This window comes from Myotis daubentonii, chromosome 11, assembly GCF_963259705.1.
Source record: "Myotis daubentonii chromosome 11, mMyoDau2.1, whole genome shotgun sequence".
Lineage (NCBI taxonomy): Eukaryota > Metazoa > Chordata > Mammalia > Chiroptera > Vespertilionidae > Myotis > Myotis daubentonii.
This window is the reverse complement of record NC_081850.1, coordinates 8179695-8205446: the sequence shown is the minus strand read 5'-3', so window position 1 is coordinate 8205446 and position 25752 is coordinate 8179695. Positions and strand designations below refer to the sequence as shown.

The 25752-nt window shown below is 47.9% G+C and overlaps 1 protein-coding gene across 12 annotated transcripts in view; it reads left to right on the top strand.

Annotated features, from left to right (window-relative positions):
• Positions 1–25752, top strand: part of AOPEP (aminopeptidase O (putative)) — a 329578-nt gene that overhangs the window by 198230 nt on the left and 105596 nt on the right. For all 12 annotated transcript variants that reach the window (XR_009447568.1, XR_009447569.1, XM_059656424.1 and 9 more), the window contains exons 8-10: positions 14653–14755; positions 16289–16396; positions 21648–21691. Coding sequence is in view for 10 of the 12 variants with exons in the window: in XM_059656424.1 (XP_059512407.1) it covers positions 14653–14755; positions 16289–16396; positions 21648–21691 (255 nt within the window). In the remaining 2 variants the exon portion in view is untranslated. The remainder of the gene's footprint in view (positions 1–14652; positions 14756–16288; positions 16397–21647; positions 21692–25752) is intronic.

Below are 25752 nucleotides of genomic sequence, written 5' to 3'. Positions count from 1 at the left end.
GCTGGCCTCAGGTGCCGACGGGCCTCCATTCGGGCTGCTCAGACCTCGCTGGGGCTTTCGGGACGTGATGGAGGGAAGGAGCGACCGCAGGGAACCGGCTGGACCTGTGGCTTTGTGAGATTTCACAGCGCAGGAGCCCAGCGCTTCTGGAGCGAGGCCTGGCTGATCTGCCTCGTGTTAGGGAAACCTCCCCTGAGGACGCAGGCCTGACCTCTCCCAGAGCCCGGGGTCTTCAGTGCCAGCCCAAAAAGGGTGTGCGTTCAGACGGCCCGCCTGGCGCCCAGCTGCTGGGCGGGAGCCCGTTCTGACTCCACCATAAGCTGCGTGGCCTTGCAGAGTTTCCCAGGCGCCGAGCTCCCGTTCCTCTGCGGGTGAGGGTGAGGGGTGCCTATGGGGAATATGTGCGGATCACTCAGAACTTGGATGCGGTTGGATCGGGAAATTGCCGTCTCGGTGCATCCAACATGGCTGAGTACTGTCAATTCCCTATGGTTCGGCCAATAGTAAACACTGAGTACGTGTTAGATACTGCCATCTAGGCCCTCTGGCTCCGGTAACTGTTGCCCCAGACGCAACAGAGCACACAGGACGCGGCCCCACAGCCAGCCCTCTCCCTCCCAGCTGTCTGGGTTCCTCACCGGCCTGCCCTCCTCTCCCCGGGCTCTGAGCCGGCCAGCCATGTCTTTTACTGCTGCCACCCTCCCCTGGCCACCGCAGAGGGCCCCCTATGCCCATCCCTTTACCAACCAGAGCCTGGAAGCACCCACCTTTCCTCCTGACGAACACGATTGGCTAGTGTGTTCAAAAAGTTAATTTTACTAAGAAATTAAAAGGACATTTTTTGGGCTGGCTGGTGTGGCTCAGTGGTTGAGTATCAACCTATGAATGAGGAGGTCATGGTTCAATTCCCAGTTTGGGCACATGCCAGGGTTGTGGGGGTGTGAAGGAGTCAGACGATCCATGATTCTCTTTCATCACTGATGTTTCTATTTCTCTCTCTGAAATCAATTAAAAAATATTTTTTTAAAAGAAGGACATTCTTTGTAGGTACAAGAATGCCTGTCCTATATAATAAAAGACTAATATGCTAAGTGTCTGACTGTTCGTTCGACCAGTCGCTATGATGCACACTGACCACCAGGCGGGTAGGCACTCCATTGGTAGGTTAGCTTGCTGCTGGGGTCTGGCTGATCGGGAATGGGCGAGACGGGCCGGACATGCCCTGGAGCCCTCACACGGACTCTCCCTGGCTGGCCAACCTCCTGCGATCCCTCCCCGGCCAGCCGGCCAGCCCAATCAGCCCTGATTGGGACTGGGTGAGATGGGCCGGACATGCCCTGGAGCCCTCCCCCAGTCTCTCCCCAGCCCCAGTCATGCACTGGTGGGGTCCCTCGGCACCAGTGGGGTCCCTCAGCCTAGCCTGCACCCTCTCGCAATCTGGGACCCCTTGGGGGATGTCAGACAGCCTGTTTCGGCCCGATCCCCACAGGCCAGGCCGAGAGACTCCACTGGTGCACAAATCCGTGCACTGGGCCTCTAGTTTACAAATGAGAAGAATGGGATTAAAAGCAAAAACAACCCCCCACAAAATCTTGAATGTTAAACAAAGATGCTCAAACTGAAAGCCTGAGGTAAGAGTTACATTAGCAATGTTTCTAAGACACACAAGATCCTCCACCTCTCCTCACTTCTGGTCTAATCTCTGTGTGAGGCCACCCTGTCCCCTCGGGCGCCGCCCTCCACAGCGTCCCTGACTTCTGGGCAGACTCTGACCGCAGCCTGAGAAGAAAAAGCTCTTCCCTGAGCTCCAGCCATGGCCTGTGCAGCTTCTAAAGCAACCACGTCCGTCTGGGAATTCCTGCCCTCCACCCTGCACACCAGGCTGGGGTCCCCTCCACCTCCTTCCGTGGCTTTTATGTTTGAACTGCACATGCTGGCTAGCTGTGTGGACGTTTCTGTCCTTTCGTGACAGGAGGTGCTAGGCTCTGCCAGCATTTTCTGAAAAACCTTGGGGCTCTCAGCCAGCCAGAAGCAGACCCCGCCCTTTCCTGCCCCAAAGGCCAGCTCCACCCCCGGCGCTGCCCACCGGGTTCCTGTTTCCTGCTGAGGGACACCCTCCGCTCCCACTTCTTTTAGCCAGCAGAGACCACAGACACGTCCTGAACAGCTGAACTCAAATGACCCTCCCTGTTCATTCTTCTGGGCCATTCCCTGGTTACTCATCACGCAGGTATTTCTAGGGGAGGGATAGACTTCTCCTCAGGAGGCCCCTAATTACATACTTTTACTGTACACGGTGTTACAACTTTGCAATAACATTTAGTACTGGTTTTTCATATAGAAAAACACGAGATATAAATCAGTTTATAATCACTGCTTAGTTAGCCATAATTTTTTTTTCAATAAAAATATTTCACAGGAAAATTATAACAGTTTAGAAAGGTATCAAATCCTATCCCCACCACTGATTCCTATCTAAGATGTCACTGCTAGCATTGTCTTGTGAATCTTTCTGAAAATAAAGATTTTATAAGTATACTAGAGGCCCAGTGCATGAAAATTTGTGCACGGGGGGGGGGGGGTGGAGGGGTGTCCCTCAGCCCGGCCTGCACCCTCTTCAGTATGGGACCCCTTGGGGGATGTCCAACTGCTGGTTTAGGCCCGATCCTGGCAATCAGACATCCCTCTCACAATCCAGGACTGCTGACTCCTAACCACTTGCCTGCCCGCCTGCCTGATTGCCCCTAATCACTTCTGCCTGCCAGCCTGATCGCCCCCTAACTGCTCCCCTGCTGGCCTGATCGCCCCCAACTGCCCTCCCCTGCCAACCTGATCGCCCCCAACTGCCCTCCCCTGCCAACCTGATCACCCCCTGTAGTCCTGGTCACACCCAACTGCCCTCCCCTGCCAACCTGATCACCCCCTGTAGTCCTGGTCGCACCCAACTGCCCTCCCCTGCAGGCCTGGTCCCCCCCCCCCAACTGCCCTCCCCTGCTGGCCTGATCTTGCCCCCAAATACCCTCCCCTGTAGTCCTGGTCGCACCCACTGCCCTCCCCTGCTGGCCTGTTCACCCCCACCTGCCCTCCCCTGCCGGCCATCTTGTGGCAATGTTGCGCTTGATGCCACCTAGGCTTTTATAACATAGGATGTGCATACTTCTGTATTGCTGCCCTATGTGGCACCGATTCACTATAGCACTTGTTAGACTTTTCTAAAAAAATAATTCACATGCTAAAGCCTGTCCATTGTGGTTCCCTCTCACTTTGCCCATCCTCTAAGGCTGTGCCGTGCACTCGGCAGTCCTAACATTGTACATCACAGTCCTGGCTCGCCGGCGTCAGGCTCACTTTCAGAAGCATTCGCCTGCAGTGCAGGGTTCTCAGGTAATCCTACTTCCACTTTGTTCTACAGAGTCTTCGCCTGCCCACCCTCCTGCCCCGTTTAGTTTGGTTTGGGCCAATGGTTTTGACCCAGAATGGCTGACGGAAGTGGTTACAAGTATTTGTCTGGACCTGTTGCAAAGACATGAAAGAAGAATACCCTGCTAACATGTTAAAATCCACTTTCCTCCTAATAATACAGTCCCGGGTATTGTTCTGCCACAGACACACGTCGGTCTGTTTTCTTAAAATGATGCAGAATATCCCAGGATGAGAACGCTTCACAGCTAGCTTTCTAACCGTGTGTCAACCACTGGACATTTGGTCATTTCTGGCTTTTTGCTTACACTTCCTGTTAGTGGACAGCGTGTTAATCATAAGACGAAATAGCAGAAATAGTACACCGCTGCCCACAGGACCGAGAGGAGGGCGCTGCTCTCCCAGCCTCTTGTCCCGTGTGTGGGGGGCTTCAGGCGAGGAGGGAAGACCTTCCTTAGCTCCACAGCCCCCTCTCCGCCCCGCCCCCCGCTCTCAGTCCCATGTGAGCTGAGCTCCCTTATCTCGGCTCACAGATCTCCGCACAGAGCCCCGCACAGGCTGTTGGGGTTCACAACGTGCTTCTCGCCTCCCATGGGAAAGGAAGCTGGTGTTTGTCCCATTTGCCTCTTTCTGGAATGAAGTCATGGGGCTTTGATGCAGCACCAAAAAAATTTCCCGTTTTTATCTTTTCTACTTTTGCTTCCTGTAGTGCTCAGGTCTTCTGTTTTCCTGTGTGCAGGCAGCCTGTGTTTATATGACCACGTTGGCCCTGAGGAGAGTGGGGGCCCTTTGACGCCGGCTGGTGCGGACTCGGACCAGGTGTGCCTCCACCTCCCGCACCCCTCCCGGAAGGCAGCGCCGGGAACCATGAGGAGCGCCCTGCAGTGCTTGGCTCCTGTGCTCTTAGGCTCAGCCTGTCCCCAGATATATGTGGTTGAATAAAACTCAGTGAAGGTCCCTCTAATTAACTCAGGGTTTAGGTTTTGTGCTGTTGTTTTCTTTTAATCAAAATCATCCTTTGCGCTGACTTACGAGGCCCAGGCCGCGGGCAGGCCCGTGGACAGCTGCGGGGGATGAGTACTGTTTTACTTTCCAGCACTGCTGCTTGCACAGATTCCAGCTGCTTCGCCTTCTAAAGTCATAGAGAAGTAGGCTCCAAAAGGGCTGAAAAAGTGATTCTGCTTCACCTCCTGTGTCCCTGACAGACAGCCGCCAGCTCTGCCCGAGGACTCCCTGCCCGGCCTCTGCTTCCTCGAGGAGCGGCCCCCCTCGGGTCCTCCTCGGACCCAGGCCTGCCTCGGCCAGGTTCGCCTGGTCCTCTCGGCCCGGCCCTCCGAGCTGCCCAGGACCCACCCTGTGCTCACAAGCCATCACATCTGAAGGCCATCCCCTGGCCTTTCCCGGCCACCAGATCCCAGCTTTGATAAATTCCTCACAAGCCCGGCAGTCGGGAAAAGGTTTGCCTTCTCGGGCGTGGTCCTTTGTTGGCCTTCTCCGGCGGTGACACCTGAATGGAGCACAGCGTTCTGTGTGAGGTTGCGCCTGAGCAGAACGCACGGGGACCCTGGCTGCTGCCTTTCTCTGGCTAGTCAGAAAAGCAAGGACAAGCACTGATTAGGTTGGATGCACTTGCATGACACCCTCCAGGTCCATCCCTGTGGTCACAAATGGCAGTATTTCATCTTTTCATTGTGGCTGAGCGGCATTCCGTGGTGGGTGTGTGATATGTGTGTGTCATATACACCACATCTTGTGACTAGCTCATCTGCCATGTTTCTTTTTTAAGCTCAGCATCAGACGCCTTCTCATGGCAGTCCCACCGTCCCAACCCCCGTACATTTTTCTCCTTAGTAACACCACCTCGCGCTTCCCATGCGCCAAACGCTGTTCCAAGCGTGGAGAGATAGGGTCTCGTTTGATCCTTACAATGGCCCCGTGTAAGGATCTGGTACTGGTACATCTTCCTTCCCAGGACAGCCGAGGAGAGGCGCATGAGGTGGCTGGCACGTTCCCACAGCTAGAGCGTGGCGGCGCTGGGATGAAAGCAGAGGAGTCTGGCTCTCCGCTCTGTCTGACCCTCCCCGCAGCCCTCCCCTCAACCCACCTGCCGTCATCCCACCTGCCAGCCTATTGGTTGTTTTGGAAGCCACATCAGTCACCTCTTGCTGCATGTTGAGTTTACAGACAATTAATAAACTAAATCTTTTCCATAGGTAAGTGCTTAATTTTAAAAACTGCTCTGTCCTCGTGGACTATTGAAGCCTGTGGTTTCCATTCTTGAAGATGGATGCTGCCCATCAACCAACAGGGAGGCTCCTCGCCTAGACTCATGCAAATCTGCTAAGCCAATAAGCCTCCATTCCGTGGACACAGCCCTCAGGTTATAGCAAGTAATTAATCAGCAGCCTTGGGGTTCTGTTCTTTACCTTCTGTAAAGCCACGAAGCAACACCCTACACTCACCACCACATCCATCTGCTGGCTGCCCTGTAGAAGCCGGGCGCCCGATGCCCACAGTGACTTTCTGGCAGAGGCCCAGGTCCCATGCTAACTCCTGTAGTTAATCATGTTCTCTTCTCAGTGCTCTCAGACTCCCTGTTCAATAACCAAGTCACGGGTTGCCCCCCTCCCCCTATCCCTTCCTCCTTTACACATCATAACAAGTGTGTGTCTGTCTCCATGGGCCCCGTCGCACTCTCCGTGACTGGATCCCCAGAGGTCTGTGATCGCAGGGGGAAGCGCTCCGCGCTGTGTCGTGTCCCTCGCCTGAGCCGGGGGCTGGACTCCTCTCAGGATGAGGGAAGGAGCCCTCTCCACCTGCACTGAGCATCACTCTCTGGACACAGAGCAGACTTCCCGCGTAACAGTGCTTGTTCTACCGCGTACACCCTGAAGACCTGCCTCCCTGGCTACAAAGTTGAAGCAAAGTGGGAGTCACTAGTTCTGTTCGTTCTGTCACCTCTCGGGACCTGGTCTTCCCTAAGCTCAGATGTCACTTCACGGCCTGGTCTTCTCCATTAGCATCGGCTCCTTCGGAATCTCTGCCTTCCTGGCAACAATTTCACGGCTTCCTGGAGGTTGGACTTAGCTTTGGTTGTTTCTTTCCCAGCGTTCCCTTTCATCTTTTGCACATGTCTTTTGACAATCACCTCATCAGGAACCTCCTGCGAGGTGTCTTCACTCCCCACTTTCTCTGTCTCCTCGGAAAATGTGTCTGTATTTCTCTTGCTGTGTTGAAGGTGGTGATTTACTGCTCAGACCATTGTATTAGCCTATCCCTTGGGTTTTCTCTGTTTGCGATTTTGTGTCTTAGAGAGGAATTTCTGATTTACGGCCGTTTAAAACCTGAGGGCTCTTTTGGTTTTGTGTTGAGGCCCATTACTTCCTGCTTTTCTAAGTTTCATCTTTTATTTTCCTACCCTGCTTATCAGAATTTGCGGAGTTTGTTCGTGTTTTCCATATGATCTGCAGTATCTTTCCTTATCACCGCCCTCCTGGCTGTCCTCCTACTCCTTGGAGAGATGCCTCCTTCCGTCTTGTATCGCTTTGGCAGTTGCCTTCCCGGCACCACAGTGATACCTGCTGTGCCTGCCATAGGACCAAGGTCCCTGGTGGGGACACCTCCCGCTGGACAGCAGCTTTGGTGCCATTCCGCTTCCTTACTTACAGGTGTGCACCTGGGCCCCGTGCTCCGCAAGTTCCGTCCGAAAGCAAGCCAGTGGCCAGCGCTCATCGGGCATACTTTTTAGATAGAAAAATAGTTGTTAAAACAAATGGAGGGTATAAAATTCCCATACTTTGAATGGTTCTGCCTCCATTTTTAACCCAGAATTTTAGTAATTTGCTCACTGAATGGTGTGGACTGTGAGGTGTGTATGTAAGGAATATGCCCAGATCTAGCTTACTGGAACCTTATGCAACCCTTAAACTTTGTTTGTCCTTTTGATTTGTTTTCTGATGATGTGTGGCATGGAGCAGGCTTAAAGACAAACCCTTAAAGGGATTATGTTCAAAATTGGGGGTCTCGCCAAGCCATTATTATGCTCAATTAACATTTGATAAAGAAGGCAAGAGCATACAATGGAGTAAAGACAGTCTCTTCAATAAATGGTGTTGGGAGAATTGGACAGGTATATGCAAAAAAATGAAACTAGACCAACAGCTTACACCATACACAAGAATAAACTCAAAAAGGATAAAAGACTTAAATGTAAGTCATGAAACCATAAAAACCCTAGAAGAAAATGTAGGCAGCAAAATATCAAATAGCTTACGTAGCAGAATTTTCACTGATACAACACTGAGGGCAAGAGAAACAAAGGAAAAAATAAACAGATGGGACTACATTAAACTAAAAAGCTTCAGGAAAAGAAACCACCATCAAAATGAAAAGGGAGCCAACTGTATGGAGAACATATTTGTCAATGATACATCTGATAAGGGGTTAATTTCCAAAATATATAAAGTACTTATACAACTCAACAAAAGGAGGACAATCCAATTTAAAAATGGGCAGGGGGCCTAAATAAATACTTTTTAGTATCTAAAGAGGACATACAGGCCTGGTCGGTATAACTCAGTAGTTATAGCACTGGCCTGCGGACTTAAGATTCCCTGGTTAGAGTCCAGGTCAAGGGCATGTACCTCGGTTGCAGGTTCCTCAGCCCTAGTAGGAGTGCAGGCAGGAGGCCACCAATGGATGTGTCTCTCTCACATCGATGTTTCTCTCTCCCCCCTCTCCCTCCTCCCACTCTCTCTAGAAATCAATGGGAAAAATATCCTCTGGTGAGGCTTTAGGATAAAAAGAAGCAGGGCATATAAATGGCTGGAGACATATGAAAAAATGCTCAATGTCACTGATCATCAGAGAGATTAAAATGAAAATGACAGGTACCGCCTCACATCAGCCAGAATGGCTACCATCAGTAAATCATCAAATGACAAGTGCTGGGGAGGATGTGGAGAAAAGGGAACCCTCATGCACTGCTGGTGGGAATGCAGACTGATGCAGCCATTGTGGAAAACAGTATAGAGTTACCTCAAAAGAATTAAAAATGGAACTCCCATTTGACCCAGTGATCCCACTTCTAGGAATATATCCTAAGAAGCCAGAAACACCAATCAGAAAGAATATATGCACCCCTATTGTTCATAGCAGCATTATTTACAATAGCTAAGAACTGGAAACAGCCCCAATGTACATCAGCAGCTGAGTGGATAAAAAAGCTGGGGTACATTTACACAATGGAATGCTATGCAACTCTAAAAATAGAAGGATCTCTTACCCTGAGACAGCATGGACGGACCTGGAGAGCATTGTGCTAAGTGAAATAAGCCAGTCAGAGAAAGGCAGGTATCACATGATCTTACTCATATGTGGAATCTAATGAACAAAATAAACTGATGAACAAAATAGATTCAGAAACATAGAAGCCTGGAACAGACAGACAAATCTCAGAGGGAAGGTGGAGGTGGATGGGTGGAAAGAGATTAACTGGTGAATTTATATGCATATATGCGTAGCCCATGGACAATAGTGTGATGAAGGTCTGGGGGGGGCAGGGTGGAGAGAGTCAATGGGAAAAAAGGGGGGCATCTGTAATACTTTCAACAATAAAAATTAAAAATGTTTTTTAAAAAGAAAGATTATGTGGCACTTAAGAGTCAAGATTCTTGCCCAGATTCCTAACCAGTGCGTAATGTGCTTCCCCTGTAGGTCTCGCTTGTACATTTGGGGCTCAGATGAGTACCCTGAGGCCAATGCCTACACAAAGGTAGTTTTAACTTCCTCCACGATGTGGGTGAGTGAGGCCCTGCTCCCCAACAGTCCCGCCTTGTGGGGCAGCTGCATCTGATATGCAGACGGGATGTTGAAATGCTGATGGATCCCTTTCTGTGTCATTTCTGGATGCTTAATCCCTGGCTCAGCAGTACAGTGTGAGTTTATAGAGGACAATCTTCGCCAAGGAGTGTGAGGTGGAGAACGCTGCCAGACAGCACCTCTGGGCTGTGGCACAGCAGCAGGTGTCCAGCCCCAAGCTGACACGCCTGAGCACCTTTCAGAGGCATTTTCCCAAATCCCACCCTTGGTGAGAGTCCTGCAGAATCAGTCCTTTCTCAGGAGGCAGGATTCCAAATCAAATCACTGTGTATCAGTGTCACTGCCCCACTCTTGAGATGCCCACACTGCATCTGGGAGTGCCGTGGAGAGGGAGGGAGGTGGGCAGGGCAGGGCAGGCTGATCTCAGTTGTTGTGTTTGGTGCCAGGTACAACAGAAACCAAGGGCATTTCAGCCCAGACGACCTTCGTAACTTGATCTCTTGCATTCCTTGTATCCCAGCCAAGGAAACAAACACTGGCCTGTCGTGTCTAAGACGTGCGGTCACACTCACAGAGTGTTTTTATTTATATTACCTGAGTCTCGTCACATTCTTTTTATTAGTGTTATGATTTTTAATCCTCACCAAGGATATTTTTTCCATTGGTCATAGAGTGAAAGGGAGGGGGGAAGAGAGAGAGAGAGAGAATCATCGATGTGAGAGAGACACAGTGACTGGTTGCCTCCTGCATGCACCCTGACTGTGGCTAGGGATCAAACATGAAACTGAGGTACATGCCCTTGACCAGAAGTCGAACCTGAGACCCTTTGGTCCAAGAGCCGACGCTCTAACCACTAGGAAAACTGGCCAAGGCCATCACACTCTCCAGGTGAGGAACTGAGCTTCAGGGAGGGTAAGAAACATGCCTGAGGCTCTCCACTTAGTGTCTGGCACAACCCAGATGGGGGCTGGATCTTGACGAGGCCCCAGAATGCAGCAGAGGCTGGTGTTCCATGGACCTTGGGTCCAGCCTCAGGTCTGCACTAATCCGTTTTGTGGTGTGTCCAGGCCTCACTCTTCCCTGCTTTTAAATGGGCATAATCACAGTCCCTGTGCCATCAGTTCCTTGGGAGGGAGAGGGACATGATGCCTAAGAAGAGCTTGGCAGAGTCCCTGGCACAGGGATTCCAGGAAATGGTTGTGGTTAATACTAGTTTGGTTCTCCATCTATTAGAGAGAAATCTACCTGCAATTACTAGAAAAGTGAGCAATATGAACTGAAACGCATGGGGGTTATTTTTCTCACACAGCAAGAAGTTTGAAGCAGGCAGTCGCGGGCGGCCAACGGCCGAATGACACCATCAAAGGCCACTTGCCTTTCTCTCCTTCTGGTCTCCAGAGCGTTTTGATTTGCTGCTTCATGGCTGCTAGGTGGCTGCTGCATTCCATCTACCATGACTGGGAGGAGGGGTGCAGTACCAGGGACCCCCCCTTTTGTAAAGAAAGCAAAAGCTACCCCAGAGCCCCGCTTCCAACCACAGCAGATTTCTGCTTTTGTCTCACTGGCTCAGACCATGCCTTCTGACCATTTGTAGCTGCAGGGACTCGGAAAGTGAGCATTGGACGTTTCAGATTTGATGGATAAGTGGTGGCACGGAAGAAGGTGGGTGAACTGGGAATAGCCTGAGCCAGTGGTATTTGCCACAGTTCTTCCTGCCTCTTGGGTCGTCAGGTTAGAGGGCTTAGTTAATCCTGGTCACCCGTTCAGGGCACGTGAACGGCCATGCCCTTTTCTAGACTGATTCCCTTTTGTTTTCACAAAATATGTAGTTCCGTGTGCATCTGTTCTTCTTAACCTTTAAATTAAATTATCACACACACACACACACACACACACACATATACACACACATATACACACACATATACACACACATATACACACAGACACATGCACACACACACGCACACATACACACACATTCACACACACATACATGCACACACATACACACACGCACATACGCACATACACACACATACACACACTCACACACATACACACACATACACACCCACACGCGCGCGCGCACATACACACATACACACACACTCACACACACACATACACAAACACACACACTGCAGTGTTTCTAGATGGCTCAGCAGAGCTTTACTATTTATCCTCTTGACAGCACCACTCTGACTACTGTGTGGAACATTCCCAGCATCCCAGCAATCTCCCTCCACCCCCCGTCGGCACTCCTGCCTAAATGGAACCCTCCCTCTGACCTCCACCCCCAGGACCCTGGCTTGCCTGTTCTTTGACTCCATGTGAATGGACTTGTGCACTTGTGTGTACAGTAGTTTCTCCCTCTCCACCCCATTACCCATGGGACACATGTTCCAAAACCCCCAGTGGATGCCTGAAAGCAGGGGTAGTACCGAACCCTACCCATACTATGTTTTTTTCTAGACATACCCTTAATGGAAACCCTTTCTGCCTTCTCTCAGGCGTTTCTGAATTGCCAGCAACACTACTCTTGTGCTTTGGGGCCATTATGAAGTAAAATAAGGGTGACGAACAGAGGCCCTGTGCCACCCGGACAGTCGATCTGATCGTGGAGAAGGCTCCCACGTGACTAACAGGCAGGGAGCGCACAATCACGTGGATACGCTGGACAAAGCGGTGATTCATGTCCCAGGCATGACACACAGGGGGGAGGCATGAGATTTCATCTAGCTGCTCAGTGGCATGCAGGCTAAAACTTATCAGTTGTTTATGGAATTTTTAAGTTAATATTTTTGGTCCTCAGTTGACGGCAGGTAACTGAAACTGCGGAGAGTGACACCACGGGCAAGGGAGACGGCGGTGCTGTGACTGCAGTCACTCACCTTGAGAGTCACTGTTCTTACACGAAGTGGGGCTGCATTAGCCACTGTTCTTACACGAAGTGGGTCCCGCGTGCTCTCTGTGCAGTGTCTCTCTGGACAGACCTGGGATAAGTGCGTTCCGGGAAGTCGGCCATCTCCCGCTCACGGAGCATCTGTGCCTCAGGAAGCCGAGGCTTGCCCGGGCGCTGCTCCCTCCAGCACCACGTCCACTTTGAAAGGAGTCTCCTGGGGACTCGTAAGGTTGCCTCGGATGCTGTCAGCATAAAAGAATTTCCTTGAACACTCCTTCGCTTGGAGAGGGTGGAAGCAGAGAATAAGAGGGATGGTTTCTGGAAGGACATTTTTAGGCAAAGGGGAAAAAGCAACTGAAAGCGTCATTGGGAACCTGGAAGCCAGCCTTCCACCCAGAGGTTTAGGGCTGTCTTCGGTGCCCCAGCCCTTCCACTGGCCTCATTCAGAGCTCAGGGACTTAAACTCACAGCAACTCCGGCTCTCCCGGGGCTGGGAAAACTGGTTTGAATTCAGGTTCTGAAAAGCCTTCCTCCCTGCAAGGCTGGCTGGGCTTTCCCTCTCAAAGCCAGTGTGGTTTTCTTTATAGAACGCTCCACCCAGGACAAACTTGAGAACAAGAATAAGCTGATGCTTTTCAATGGAGTCTTAAATGACGATGAAAGGGACTAGTTATTCCTGCAAGTCTAGTCATGTAGATAAGCCAGGGACCGAGTAGAAAAATGGAAACTATGCCGTTTGCTCTAGTGGCTGGTGGTTGTCTTCTCTTGAGCTATCTGCTGGTTCCAGGCCTGTGCCTGCTGGGTCAGGTGCTGAAATCTCCGGCAGAGGCCTAATGGGACGTTCTGTGCGTGCGGCTAGCGCACGCTGCACAGGGATTGGCTTGGCAGGCTGGCCCATCCTGGCCACTTCCATTCAGGCCCGGCATCCTTACAGGCTGTGTCAGTGGACACGGGCCATTAAGTGAAAGAACAGCTACCCCAGTGCCTCTAACATGGATGGCCAACCTTGAATTTAGCGATCCTTATTGCTAACAAATGTATGATATTTTATTAAGTTTGTTGAGTAATTTACGTAGCCCTAGCCCTTACTGGGGATTTTGCATATATTATTTCAATTATTTTCCATAGGAAGTGGGGTGATACATAGGATTATTTGCATTTTGCAAGTGAATAAATGAAAGATTAGAGAATTTCACTAACCTGCTAGTAAGAAACAGGTTTAAGAAGTAGGGTTGCAACTCAACACCGGTTCTCTTAGATCCCAATGTCCATGTCCCTGGTACTTGTGCACACTACCTTTGAAAATAGCCACTGGCCTTTCTGGTATGCTCATCCTCTCAGCGGCCCATGCTTCCCAGTCACTCACCCAACACGTGCTCTTCAGTGTTCGCCCACCAAGGGACTGGTTTTCGGACAGCTAAAAGCTGCAAATACCTTGTCACATATTTTAATTTTAGCTAATTGGTGAAGCTTCACTGTAACACAATTGTATTTTATTAAAGAAATTTTTAAAAATATTTAAAACAGTCTTGGTTTCAGCCCTAATGTCACCATGAGTCAAAACAAGCCACGAGCCCTCCGCTCCCCGCTGTTTGCGAACTGAGGAGGTGAAGCGTGTGGTTGCGAATGTCCCTACCTGTTCCACAAGCATGGGCTTCGATAATGTTTGCTTTTGTGTGTGTGTGTTTGTGATTCTAAAACAGCTTCCTAGTACAAATATTTCTTTTTTAATTTTTTTTTTATTCTTCGATGACGGTTGACATTCAGTATTATATTAGCTTCAGCTGTACAGCATAGTGGTTAGACATTTATATAACTTACAACGTGACTCCCCCATAAGTCTTGCACCCACCTGACAGCATGTAGTTATTAGAATATTATTGACTGTATTCCCTAAGCTGTACTTTACATCCTCATAACTATTTTGTAACTGCCCATTTGTACTTCTTAATCTCTTCACCTTTTCATTCAGTTTCCCAACCCCACTCCCATCTGGCAACCATCAGTTTGTTCTCTGTGTCTATGAGTTTGCTCCTGTCTTGCTAGTTTGTTAAACAAATATTTCTTAAAGGAGCCTTAAATGCAAGTCGAAAGAAGTGGATAACATTGGGGCTTTCAAAAAAGAATTTTTTTAATGTAAGTTTTTTACTCTTCCAAGCAAAGCTACATTTTTCATTGTATTTCCCAGTTCATCATTCCCACCAAAAGAAAAGCAGGTTCTTAAATAATGCATATTGGAGCTTAGATTCCATGAGAGTCTGGCAAGTTTTAATCTTGGATAAGATGATGTAAAATATTGCCAATAGCCAACCTTAGGTTGCCAACCCAAATATAAATCCCTACTTGTTCAGTATATGAATGTATAACATAAACTGTTTTAAATTACTGTATACCTGGTACTGTTGAATAGAATTAAGACACTGTTGGGCAACTCTAAAAATAAGAGTAAGGCGATATTGTGGTCTAATTAGTTAAGAATGTGCTATACTTTTACTACATCATTTTAGACCCAATAAAGAGAAAACTGGCCATGTGAGTGATTCAGGATCGTCTGTCATTAAGCATGGGCTCAATCCAGAGAAGGTCTTCATGCAGGTTCATTATTTAAAGGTAAGCACATCTAAGTGGCAGAAGCCAGTGACTATGGTATAGCATTTTTTAGATTATACACATAAACAGTGAAGATTAATAACATGGTTGAGCTAAACAAAACAATGATCAACATTGTAATGATATTTGACTGGGTAGATATCTGATTGTCTAATAATTAAAACACTTTATACCCAAAAAATGAGGCATGAATCAAAGGAACCTGAACTATTTCCTGCCCTGTACCCCCCTTCTCCCTGCTGCACGTCAGCTTTGAAGAGCAGAATCTTAAAATTGTTGTCAGGTTCCAACTGGAGCATAGGAGCAAGAAGGAAGCATTTTAAGGTGAAAGGCCTCTCCCGATAGCTGAGGAAGAACAGAGCCAGGACCCGGCCCTTCTAGTTTGAGATGTGTGTCCAGGCTTCATGTAAACCAAGGGGAATACCCAGATGAGTTGAAAGCAAAGTAGTTGATCCTTAATTTCTAGAAAGACACATATCACATGATCTCACTTATATGTGGAATCTAATGAACAGAATTAACTGATGAACAAAATAGACCCAGAGACATGGAAGCATGCAACAGACTGATGTATTTCAGAGGGAAGGGCAGGATGGGGGTGGAGGGTTGGTAGCAAGAGATTAACTAAAGAACTTATATGCATACTAGAGGCCCGGTGCACGAATTCATGCACAGGTGGGGTCCAGCTGGCCCACCCCAATGGGGGCCTATTGGGCTGGGCTGGTTGGGGAGAGGGGCTGCAGGCAGTTGGCCAGCCGGCTCCACCCCCAATCAGGGTGTTGGGGGCCAATCAGGGCCAGGCTGGTGGTGGGGCAATCAGGACCCAGATCAGGCTTGTTGGCTGCCGCAGTGTGTGTCATAGGCACCGGTCATTCTGGTCATTCCACCATTCCAGTCGCTGGGCTTTTATATATATAAATATGCATAACCCATAGACACAGACAGTAGTGCTTTGAAGGCCTGGGGAGGGGGTGAGATCTGGGTGGAGGAGGTCAATGAGGGGAAAAAAGGGGGACATCTATAATGCTTTCAACAATAAACATAAGTTTAAAATCCTATATAATAAAAGCATAATATGCAAATCGACCAAACAGCCGAACAGCAGAATGACCATCCGGACAACCATCCGGGACCACCCTATGACACCCACTGGCGCCAAGCCAGCCAAGGTGGGTGCAATGCGATTGGTCAGGGGCCAGGCCATCGCCCCAGGATCACCTCACAGAGGGAGGCCCAGGCCACCGACCAGCTGGCTGCAGCAGGTGGGCGGGGCCTCCCTCTGCAAGGGAAGCCCAGGTCCTGGGTGCCAGAGGCAAGCCGATGCCGGCAGCCCGGGGGAAGGAAGGCCTACTCTTGCACGAATTTCGTGCATCACGCCTCTAATAAAGAATATAAAGGGCAGCCTGGAACACATCACATGGGACATTCTAGATGTGCATAAAGCGCCGGTGGGTAAGTCAGGGTTGACTGTGTAAGCATTTTTCCGATTAATCCATGATAGGCATCTCTTTTCTTCTACTTCCGTTCTTCCAGGGTTATTTCCTTCTCCGGTTCCTTGCCAGAAGACTTGGAGATGACACCTATTTCTCCTTTTTAAGAAAATTTGTGCACACATTTCATGGGCAGCTGATTCTTTCCCAGGTAATATGTGAGTCCTTGTGAGTCCGTGGGGGTGTGGCATGTGGGGAATAGGTTACATGAGTATTAAAAAGTGGGGGGAAGATTTATGATTTAATGCAATAGGAAAAATAGGAAGTTAATGAAGTGGACATAGGAAAGTGTTGTTTTAGGGAGGGGGATCCCCTGTAGTTTTGGGACCATCTGAGGCCCACAGCTGTCCTGTGCAGGGATGTAGATAGTTGAATCTTAAGTGACCTTAAGAACAAAAGCAAAAAAAGCAGCCCTGCTGTTCCTCTACCTGCAGTGGTCTTTGCAGGGTTGGCTCCTTCTTATCCTCTTGTCTCCGCTCAAATGCCACACACTCAGAGTCACCCCAGCTAATCAGATCTGCATCCACCCTGCTAATCTCTACCCTTTGCCTTTTTCTTTGCCTTCATTGTCATTGCCATTAATTATCATTTTATTTGAGGCCCGGTGCACGAATTTGTGCACGGGTGGGGTCCTTCGGCCTGGCCGGCAATTCGGGGCTGATCAGGGCTGTGGGAGGTCGGCTGGTGAGGGCAGGGGCTGCGGGAGGTTGACTGGCTGACCAGGGGGAGAGGCCACGGGAGGTTGGCCGGCTGCCTTGATCAGAGCCAGCCAGCTGTGGGGGGAGGGACCACAGGAGGTTGGCTGTGGAGCGCACTGACCACCAGGGGGCAGCTCCCTGGTGGTCAGTGCGCATCATAGCGACCAGTCAACCGGTCGTTCGGTTGCTTAGGCTTTTATATATATAGATTTTTATTTAAGATCACTTGGGTTTTTTTTCTTTCTCCTCCATTCTATGTATAAGCCCATGAAGGCCAGACCATGCTAGTTATTTGATCAATACTTAATACATGATTGACAAACAGTATATGCACCATATATATTTGATAAACTGAGAGATTGACAAGATACACTGAAATATTCAGACAGCCTGACCTCAAAACTATCAGAGAAAGACTTTCAGTTTATATGGGTGTGGGGCCAAACTTCACATAGGAGTAAGCAAGTTAACAAACAGGGATTGACTCTGGAAGCCATGCTTGTAGCAGGCACCAAAACCTGCGGGGGCAAACTCCACTTTTTTGGGTTTTTTAATCTATTTTTATATTTTATTTCCTAATACATTTCTTTCTTCTCTTTTTCCTTTCATATCTCTTATTTCTCTCATTCCTTTATTTATTCTATTTTTTCTCTTTTCTTTATTTATTCTTTTTGCCATTTTTTCTTTTCCTATTCTATATTTTATTTTATTTATTATTATTACTTTTTTATGTGTGTGCCTCCCACCTGGTCATGCTCATTCAGCTTTATGGTACAATGGGGTCATCCACTTGTGACCCAAGGCCGCTATTCCCTGGAGAGCAAGCAGGTGGTGTCCCTCTCCTACAGCCTTGTGACCCTCATGCTCAACCTGCTCATCTACAGCTTTCAGAACAAGGAGGTGAGGTGTGTCTTCAAAGAAGAGGGACCTATATTCCATGTCCTCTCCAGTGATTCCAAAACTGTTTATCTAGTCTTCTGCTGGACATCCCTTCCTGGAGGGGTCTTTTGTGCTTTAATATGGAGGACCTGAATTCTTCCTGATCCTCTTCTGGTGATTTCCTGTTTTTGTTTTAATATATTCTTATTGATTTCAGAGAGGAAGGGAGAGGGAGAGAGAGAGAAAAACATTAGTGATGAGAGAGAATCATCAATTGTCTGCCTCCTACACACCCTACACTAGGGATCCAGCCCGCAGCCCAGGCATATGCCTGGACTGGGAGTCAAACCGCAACCTCCTGGTTCATAGGTTGACACTCAACCACTGAGCCACGCCAGCCGGGTTGATTCCCTATTTTGAAAATGGCACCAACATCCCTAATGACTGCCTTGAATTCAGCCATCCTCCAGGCTTATTATTTTTTCTTTTAATTTTTTATTTATTCCTTCTTTCTATTCATGTTCTTGCTCTTTTTGCCTCTTGTCTTTTATTATTCCTTCTTTGCCTCTTTTTTCTCTTTTTATTCTTTTTTTCTGTTGTTGTTTTTGTTAGTGGCGGTGGGTTGCTTTTTTTTCCATGTTGTTTTTTTCTTTGTTTTGTTGTGTTTTATTTTGTATTGTTCTGTCAGCCCCTGTGCAACAGCTTGCATAGCATGGTTGGGGTTGAGTCTCACAGGCAGCCAGCCCAAGGGCCAAACCTACCTACAAATGGGGCAACAGATGGGACTACATTAAACTACCAAGCTTCTGCACAGCAAAAGGAACCACCATGTGTGGGAGAACATATTTGCCAATGATACATCTGATAAGGGGTTAATATCCAAAATGTATAAAGAATTTATACAATTCAACACCCGGGAGACAATCCAATTAAAAAGTGGGCAAAGGATCTGAATAGATACTTCTCCAAAGCGGACATACAGATAGATGGCCAATATGTATATGAAAAAATGCTCAACATCAGTAATCATCAGAGATGTAAACTGAAAATATAATAAGATATCAATCACTTCATACCAGCCAGAGTGGCTACCATCAATAAATCAGCAACAAGTGCTGGTGAGGATGTGAAGAAATGGGAACCCAAGTGCACTGCTGGTGGGAATACAGGTGGTGCAGCCACTGTGGAAGACAGTATGGAGTCTCCTCAAAAAATTAAAAACGGAACTGCCCTTTGACCCAGTGAATTCACTTCTGGGAATATATCCTAACAATCCCAAAACACCAATCAGAAAGAATATATGCATTCCTATGTTCATAGCAGCATTATTTGCAATTTGGAAACTGCCCAAGTGTCCATCAGTAGCTGAGTAGATAGAAAAGCAGTGGACATAATGGAATACTATGCGACTGTAAAAAAAAGAAGTAACTCTTACCCTTTGCAACAGCATGGAGGGACCTGGAGATTATTATGCTAAGTGAAATAAGCCAGTCAGAGACAGACAGATATCACATGATTTCACTTATATGTGGAATCTAATGAACAAAATAAATTGACTAACAAAATAGGACAAAATAAATTGACAAACAAAATAGAATACAAAAATTTCCTGTATTCACTGAAAATTCTGGAACATTGTTCTCTGCATTCCTGTAAATAAAGATCCAGTTGTAACTGGAAAATGCAAAAGGACAGAATTAAGGTTAACTCTGTATTTCCTGCTTCTCAAGCAATTAAATTCTCCCCCTTGCCATTGAATTAATGTAATACCCCCCCCCCCCACACACACACATAAATGAGCATACACTACCGGACAAATATGGGATAAGTTGATATGGGCTCTAAGGAGATAATGAAGTGAAATTAGTAAGAAATTATACTTACCGTACTTGGATTTTTAGGAAGCAAGAATACTGCCATTCACCAGTGAAATATCTGCAATGTAACCTATTAATAAGTCAGTTGTGATAAATTAATTTCTAATTCAACATTTATACAAAATAATTGTTACAGTAAAGATAATGACTTAAAGAACCTCAAGCAAAAGTAATTCTTCACATTCTAAATATTGCTCTTGCTTCCTTTGGTGTTTCCTCCATGTACTGCATCCACTGCAGGTGCAAGGAGGGACTTCAGATGTGAGGGGTCATTGTATCGGGGCTTGTCCCCTTCCATTTGCCTGCATGATCCATGCTTTTAATATTAGTTGGTATTCTTTGTGTCACTTATTTTGGATGAAGCAAAATACACAAGTGAAGCCTTAGAAGGAGAAAGGGATTTGCAAGAAATAAATTTTTCATTACTGCCCTTAATAGGGAGTCTTTGCCTCTGGAAGAAATGGACCTACTACGCACCCATAAACTCATAGAAAGGGCCGGCAGGCTTCGCCAGTGTGCGATGGCTTTGCCTCATGTGTTGATAGAAGAAGAACACCTTGTCATACAAATTGTTTGCAGATTTCCAGTCCTCCGTGCTTCATCTGTTTGTAATCCCAGGGTCTGAGCTGCTGCTTCCATCTCACATTCTGAGTTAAATGAGCCTCACCAGAGCCTGCACTGTCCGCATCTGCAGGCTTGGCTGAGGGGGTGTGGGGGCGGGGCTTCCATCCAGGGACCTTCATTTGGCAGTGCCATAGCTGGTCATCTGAGCTCTTGCAAGGACCTGCTTTACAAGATTGTCAGTTTATTAAAAGAAAAACTTCAAGTGTAGATCCCCAAAACGATACAGGTTGTTCTTGTTTGCTGGATGTTCTATATTTTTTCCGAAGTGTATCTTGTCAAATCTTCAGATGGTAGGAGGTTTAATTTAGCACGTAAAAATGCACAACACCAGGTTAAATTTGCATTTCAGATAAACAGCAAATACTCTTTTAGTGTAAGCATGCCTCCAATTTAACTGGGCATCCAATATTGTATCTGACAAACCTAGTTGAGGCCAAATCAAGATTCTAGAATTAGATGGACTGACATGGTTGGTCACAATATTCAAGGTGCAAATTAAATATTAATGATATTAAACATTCATATGTGATTTTTTTAGGCCTTATGGTATTGTGGTTATGTTTTAAAAGAGTCCTTATATTTCAGAGCAATTTACTGAAACATTGATTGGTGAAATTATGTAATGTTTGGGGTTCGCTTCTAAATAATACAAGAGGCAGATAAGTGGATGGGGCATATTGGCTGTGGGTTGATGGGTACATGAAGGTTAATTATACTCTTTTGTCTCCTTTTGAATGTGTTTGAAATTTCCCATAGTAGAGGAAACAATGAGTGTGTGTAAGTCATGTCTTTAGGTTTAAAAAATGTATTATTGAAACATCCTAGGTGTCAGTGGCACTAGGAGAGGCTGCAGGCGGAGCCAGGGAACCGGAACCATTCTGGCTGTAGCCGCTTGGTTCCTCCCCAGGGACAGTCGGGGATTGTCATCGTCTTGAGCTCTGTCATTATCTTTCCAAAGAGCAAAGCAAGAAAGTTGCAAGTCACTCACCAGCCTCTCGGCGCTGAGGTCGTTCAGTCCGTTACAGGGCTCATGACGGGGACTCGGTTAGGTGGGGGACAGAGCTTTCTGGGGGACAGCCTTTTGAAAATACATAGTTGAGACATGACATGAAATAAACTGTTGCTTTAGGTCAAAATAACAAACACTACATTTTTCAACTTGTTTGTGGTTTTCACAAAACAAATCTCTGTACCTGATTGGACTGAAGCGCCAATTAATACATCGGGCGCATGGTCCAGTGACCCAGCATGGTGAGCTGCCGGCAGCCGGGGGCAGTGACACATCGATGGACATTTTTCATGGTTTGCTTTTTTCTTATTCCAGGATTTTCTTCAAATGCTGTTGGAGAACATCCCAGAAGAAAAACGGTGAGGACCAACTTAGGAATTAAGAGCCTCGTTTTACTTTAAATGTTAAAAACGACCCTGCCACTGTCTGGTTTACTAAACTGAGGAAGTTCAGTCTTCCTCTTCCTCTCTTAGTAGAGGCAAGGACCTGGCCCAGCCAGCAGGAGTCCTGGGAGCATCAGCCAAACTTAGAAATGGGCTCATGTGAATAGTGGGAGCTAGGGGGCACAGCAGGGATCCCCCAGAGCTGGGGGCCCCCCAAGTGGTATATGAGGCAAGCCAAGGACACAGTGTGGCCTCAGCTGCTGTGGAAAGAGTGGCAGAGAGGACGGTCCTAAAGCCCGGGGGCTGTAGAGAGCGTGGCTCCATACGAGGAAACACTGTTCCGTTGAAGGTGAAAGGTGGGGTATCAAGAAAAGCCAGGGATTTGAAGTCCGGCTCTTCAAGGTTCTAACCCAGCTCTGCCCCTTCCCACATATAACATTCGGATCAGGTCACTTCGTCCCTCCAAATTCCTGTTTGCTACCCTCTGGCAGGCTTCCCGGAGGATCAAAGGGGATAACACATGAAAAGTAGGTGCTCAATTAATGATGGATGTAGTTAGAACAGTAACAGCTTCTGTGCACCAGGCACTTTCAGGATCTGCTTACAGGAGATCATTGGCTCCTCATTACAGCACTCCGCCTCCGCTGCTGCGGCCTCCTCCTCCTTTTTCTCTTTCTTCATCGTCATCATGATTATTTTAAGCCAATACTTGATGGGAGGTTACTCTTTGCAGGCGCTCAGTTAATCCTCCGAACATCGCTACCTGGGGCGTTGTGTTTTATTCCTGTTTTACCAGAGGCCTGAGGTGCTGAGGGCTGAGCGAGCAGCCAGGGTGTCACAGCTCCATGTGGCAGGTGGGCTCTGCTCCCAGGTGGCCTGGCTCTGGAGCCTCTGCTCTTATCCACAGTGTCCCACGTGAAGAAACTGAGGCTCCCAGAGGCTGAGTAACTTAAAGATCCCTTAGCGAGCAGGGGAGTGAGCCCGGTTTGGAGTGAGGCTGTCTGGGCCTCACCCATGCTCTTTGCAATGAAAGCTTGCTCTGGAAAGAGGGAGACCTCGTCCTGGGAGGGGCCCAGTTTTAGTCTGGCTGACCTCCCACGGGGATTTGGGGGGGTTAAGACCTAGAGCAAAGTTTGGATTAGATTCATTCCAACCCTTTCTTTCTAATTTCCTATCTTAATTTGGGCACTAAAAGCGAATACCCTGAAACATAATTTCTAATAGCAAAATTGGTATTGAAACATTAAAGGGGGGCATCTTGGGAAATTAACATTTCTTTCAAGAAGAGCCAATATTACTCTCCTTCCTGACCCACAGTTTTAGCCATGATTTTATGCTCGGAGGAGATTTCCAAATGTGGAGATGAATCCCTTCGCACAGACATTGACTTGGACCCATGCAAGGCCAGACACCACCATGTCGACCGCCTGCCTGAGAGGCAGCCTGATGTGGGGGTTGTGAGGGTCAGGTGTCAGGAATTGTGCTGCCAGGAGATGACATGAAGTTCAGGGAGGATCTGGGGGCCATGAAGGCGTGGAGAGTTTTTCTTCATCTTCCACCATCTACCTCCAATTCTTGCTTCAACAGTTAGAAATGTTATTGTTAGGCTTTTTTTTTTTCTTTTTTCAGTCAGATGGGAACTCACACATAACACAAATTAGTGCATCATACAGAATTAACATAGCCATATCATTTGTTAAATTCCTTAATGTACCTCTTTCTGCTCCTGCCTTTGATGCTGAAGGAAGTCTTATCCAGGGAGATTGCGTGGGCTGCAGTCATTGGCTTTTCCAGGAGGCCGCTCGAAGGAGGTGTGGCTTGTTTGGGAAGGTCTGAAACGTTTCGGATTTACCATCTTTTCTTTTTAAACAGAAATGTGGGTTTTTGTCATGCAAAAATCACACCAGAGGTGGTCATTATTCCTAAGGCCAAGAACAATAATTTACCTGCCATATTTTTCCCTTATTCTTGTATACCTGCCTGGAATAACTTCCCAGGTCCTCTGATAGGATGGAGTACTTTCCCTATGAACTAACACCAAATGAAACAAGAAGAAAACTAATAGAAATGGTGTATTACCTCTTGTCACCAAAGTCTGTTTCTGAGCAATGACTCTGCATTCTTTCAGAACTCCTTAGGGCACAATTATAGTCATTTTCATGGACGCAACGAAGTGCCTTTTTAGTTGGGGAAGTCTTTCTTTTCATCCTCTTCCTAATAAGGGCATGGAGTTCACTTGGACGGCCCTGAGCCCGCTGGTTCTGGGGGACCCGGATATGATCATTGTGAATATGTATGGAGGTGGCACACTGTGGGCCCACAAAGAGGCCTTTGTCGTGAATGTGGAAGCTACGAGCACATCTCTGTGTGACAGTGGCCAGCGGCACCCACCTCCTTCCCCTCTTGGGGGGATGCCTCTCCCAGGGAGGATCATGTTCTGGCCAACAGGTTTAAGCTCCTTTTAAAAACTCTCCTTAAAAGTTAAGGCAGCTTCTTTCCTACAGTGAACGTATTTCAGCAAGTGTCTTGGAATACTTTTTGAAACTCAGCCATCTTTCCTGCTAACTAATCTCAGAATCGAATTCAGCTATTGAAACAGACCGTCTACCATTTTACCTGTGCAGCATATTGTACCAATTTTATCTACTTCTCCCAGGTAGATAAAGGCCCCACACCTGGCCCCTGAGCCCCTAATCGTTGGCCCTACTGCAAAACAATTCTCAGGCGCATCTGTTGGGCACATGAGCCGTTCTGTAGGGCAAGGGTTTTCAGATCAGACCCGCCAGTCAGGGTTCAGGGGCTGTCATGCTGCTTTTGCGTTCTCTTGCTTCAGTTAACTTAACATTCTCTGTTGAGCACCTTTCCTACCGGGTGGGGTACTTGGCTGGACACGAGGGAGCAGAAAGGAATAAATCCCATGCCCCGCCCCCAGGGAGCTCCTAGTTGACTGCTGCAGGCATACCCGAAGCAGAGCACTGGGACTCCGTGTGGGCAGTGCTCTGGGGAGCTTCCCAGTCCTGGGTGCACAGAGAAAGGGCTCATCAGCCCTTGCCTCCAGCCTTCAGGCAAAGAAGTACCACTGGAGGTTTTAGGTAGGGGAGTGCCACCAGCAGATTGGAGAGGTACTCTGGGTTGGGGGCAGCATGGGAGACAGATGGACATGGGAGAACTAGAAGTCAGGAGACCAATTAGACCAGTGCAGCAGTTCGCTGGAGAGATCTAGAGCTGGAACGAGGGCCGGGATGCTGGCGGTGGCAGTGTAACGGGCAATCGGAGAGATTCCGGAGATGAGACTTGGAGATGGGTTGTGAGGTTGAATGGAGGCCTCCAGCATGAAGTTGGCCTTTCCTTCTGGCCGCTCAGTCACTGAAGTTGCACTGGAAATACCGGGGCCCTGTTTTGTCTGGGGAGTCGGTGTGGGGCAGAGGGGATGGGAGGGGCAGTGTTTGGAAGTGGAAGCAGGAGATGAAGAGTTGTGTTTTAGACATTGTCAGTGAGAGGTTTCTGTTTAAAAGATGGTGTTTAAGAGACTAAGGGAAGGAAAGGCTGAAAGTGCTTGGAGGGAAATGGGGACAAATCCGGGGCCCTGGCCTGCCTGGCGAAAGCTCACTCCTACGGTATCGACAGCAACCAGTTCTTTCTTTGCTCGTCAATCACTGGGTTTGTGTGTGCGTGTTCATGTGTTAGCTTCATTCAGTGCTTTTCCTCCCCCGCGGCCTGGGCGTACTTGTTTTATAAATGTTAAGTCAGCAACCTGCATTGTACTCCCCAGCACAAACTGCTTGTTTTGATCAAGAAAGTAAATAACTGTGTAAAGTTGATGTGCACTAGTTCCAGAACAAGAGCGCTTTCCGATCCAGACCCGAGCACTGCAGGCCCAAAGCTCGCCTCCGTCTGGTACCCGCACTCCCAAGGTCTTTCCATCCATCCTTCAGTTCAAGTGGCAGCTGGGCCATGTGCTTCCTTAAAGATGGGGATAGAACATGACCTTTAGAATCCCAAGAGGCAGAAGATGGGAGTAAAGAGTGAATGTCAGT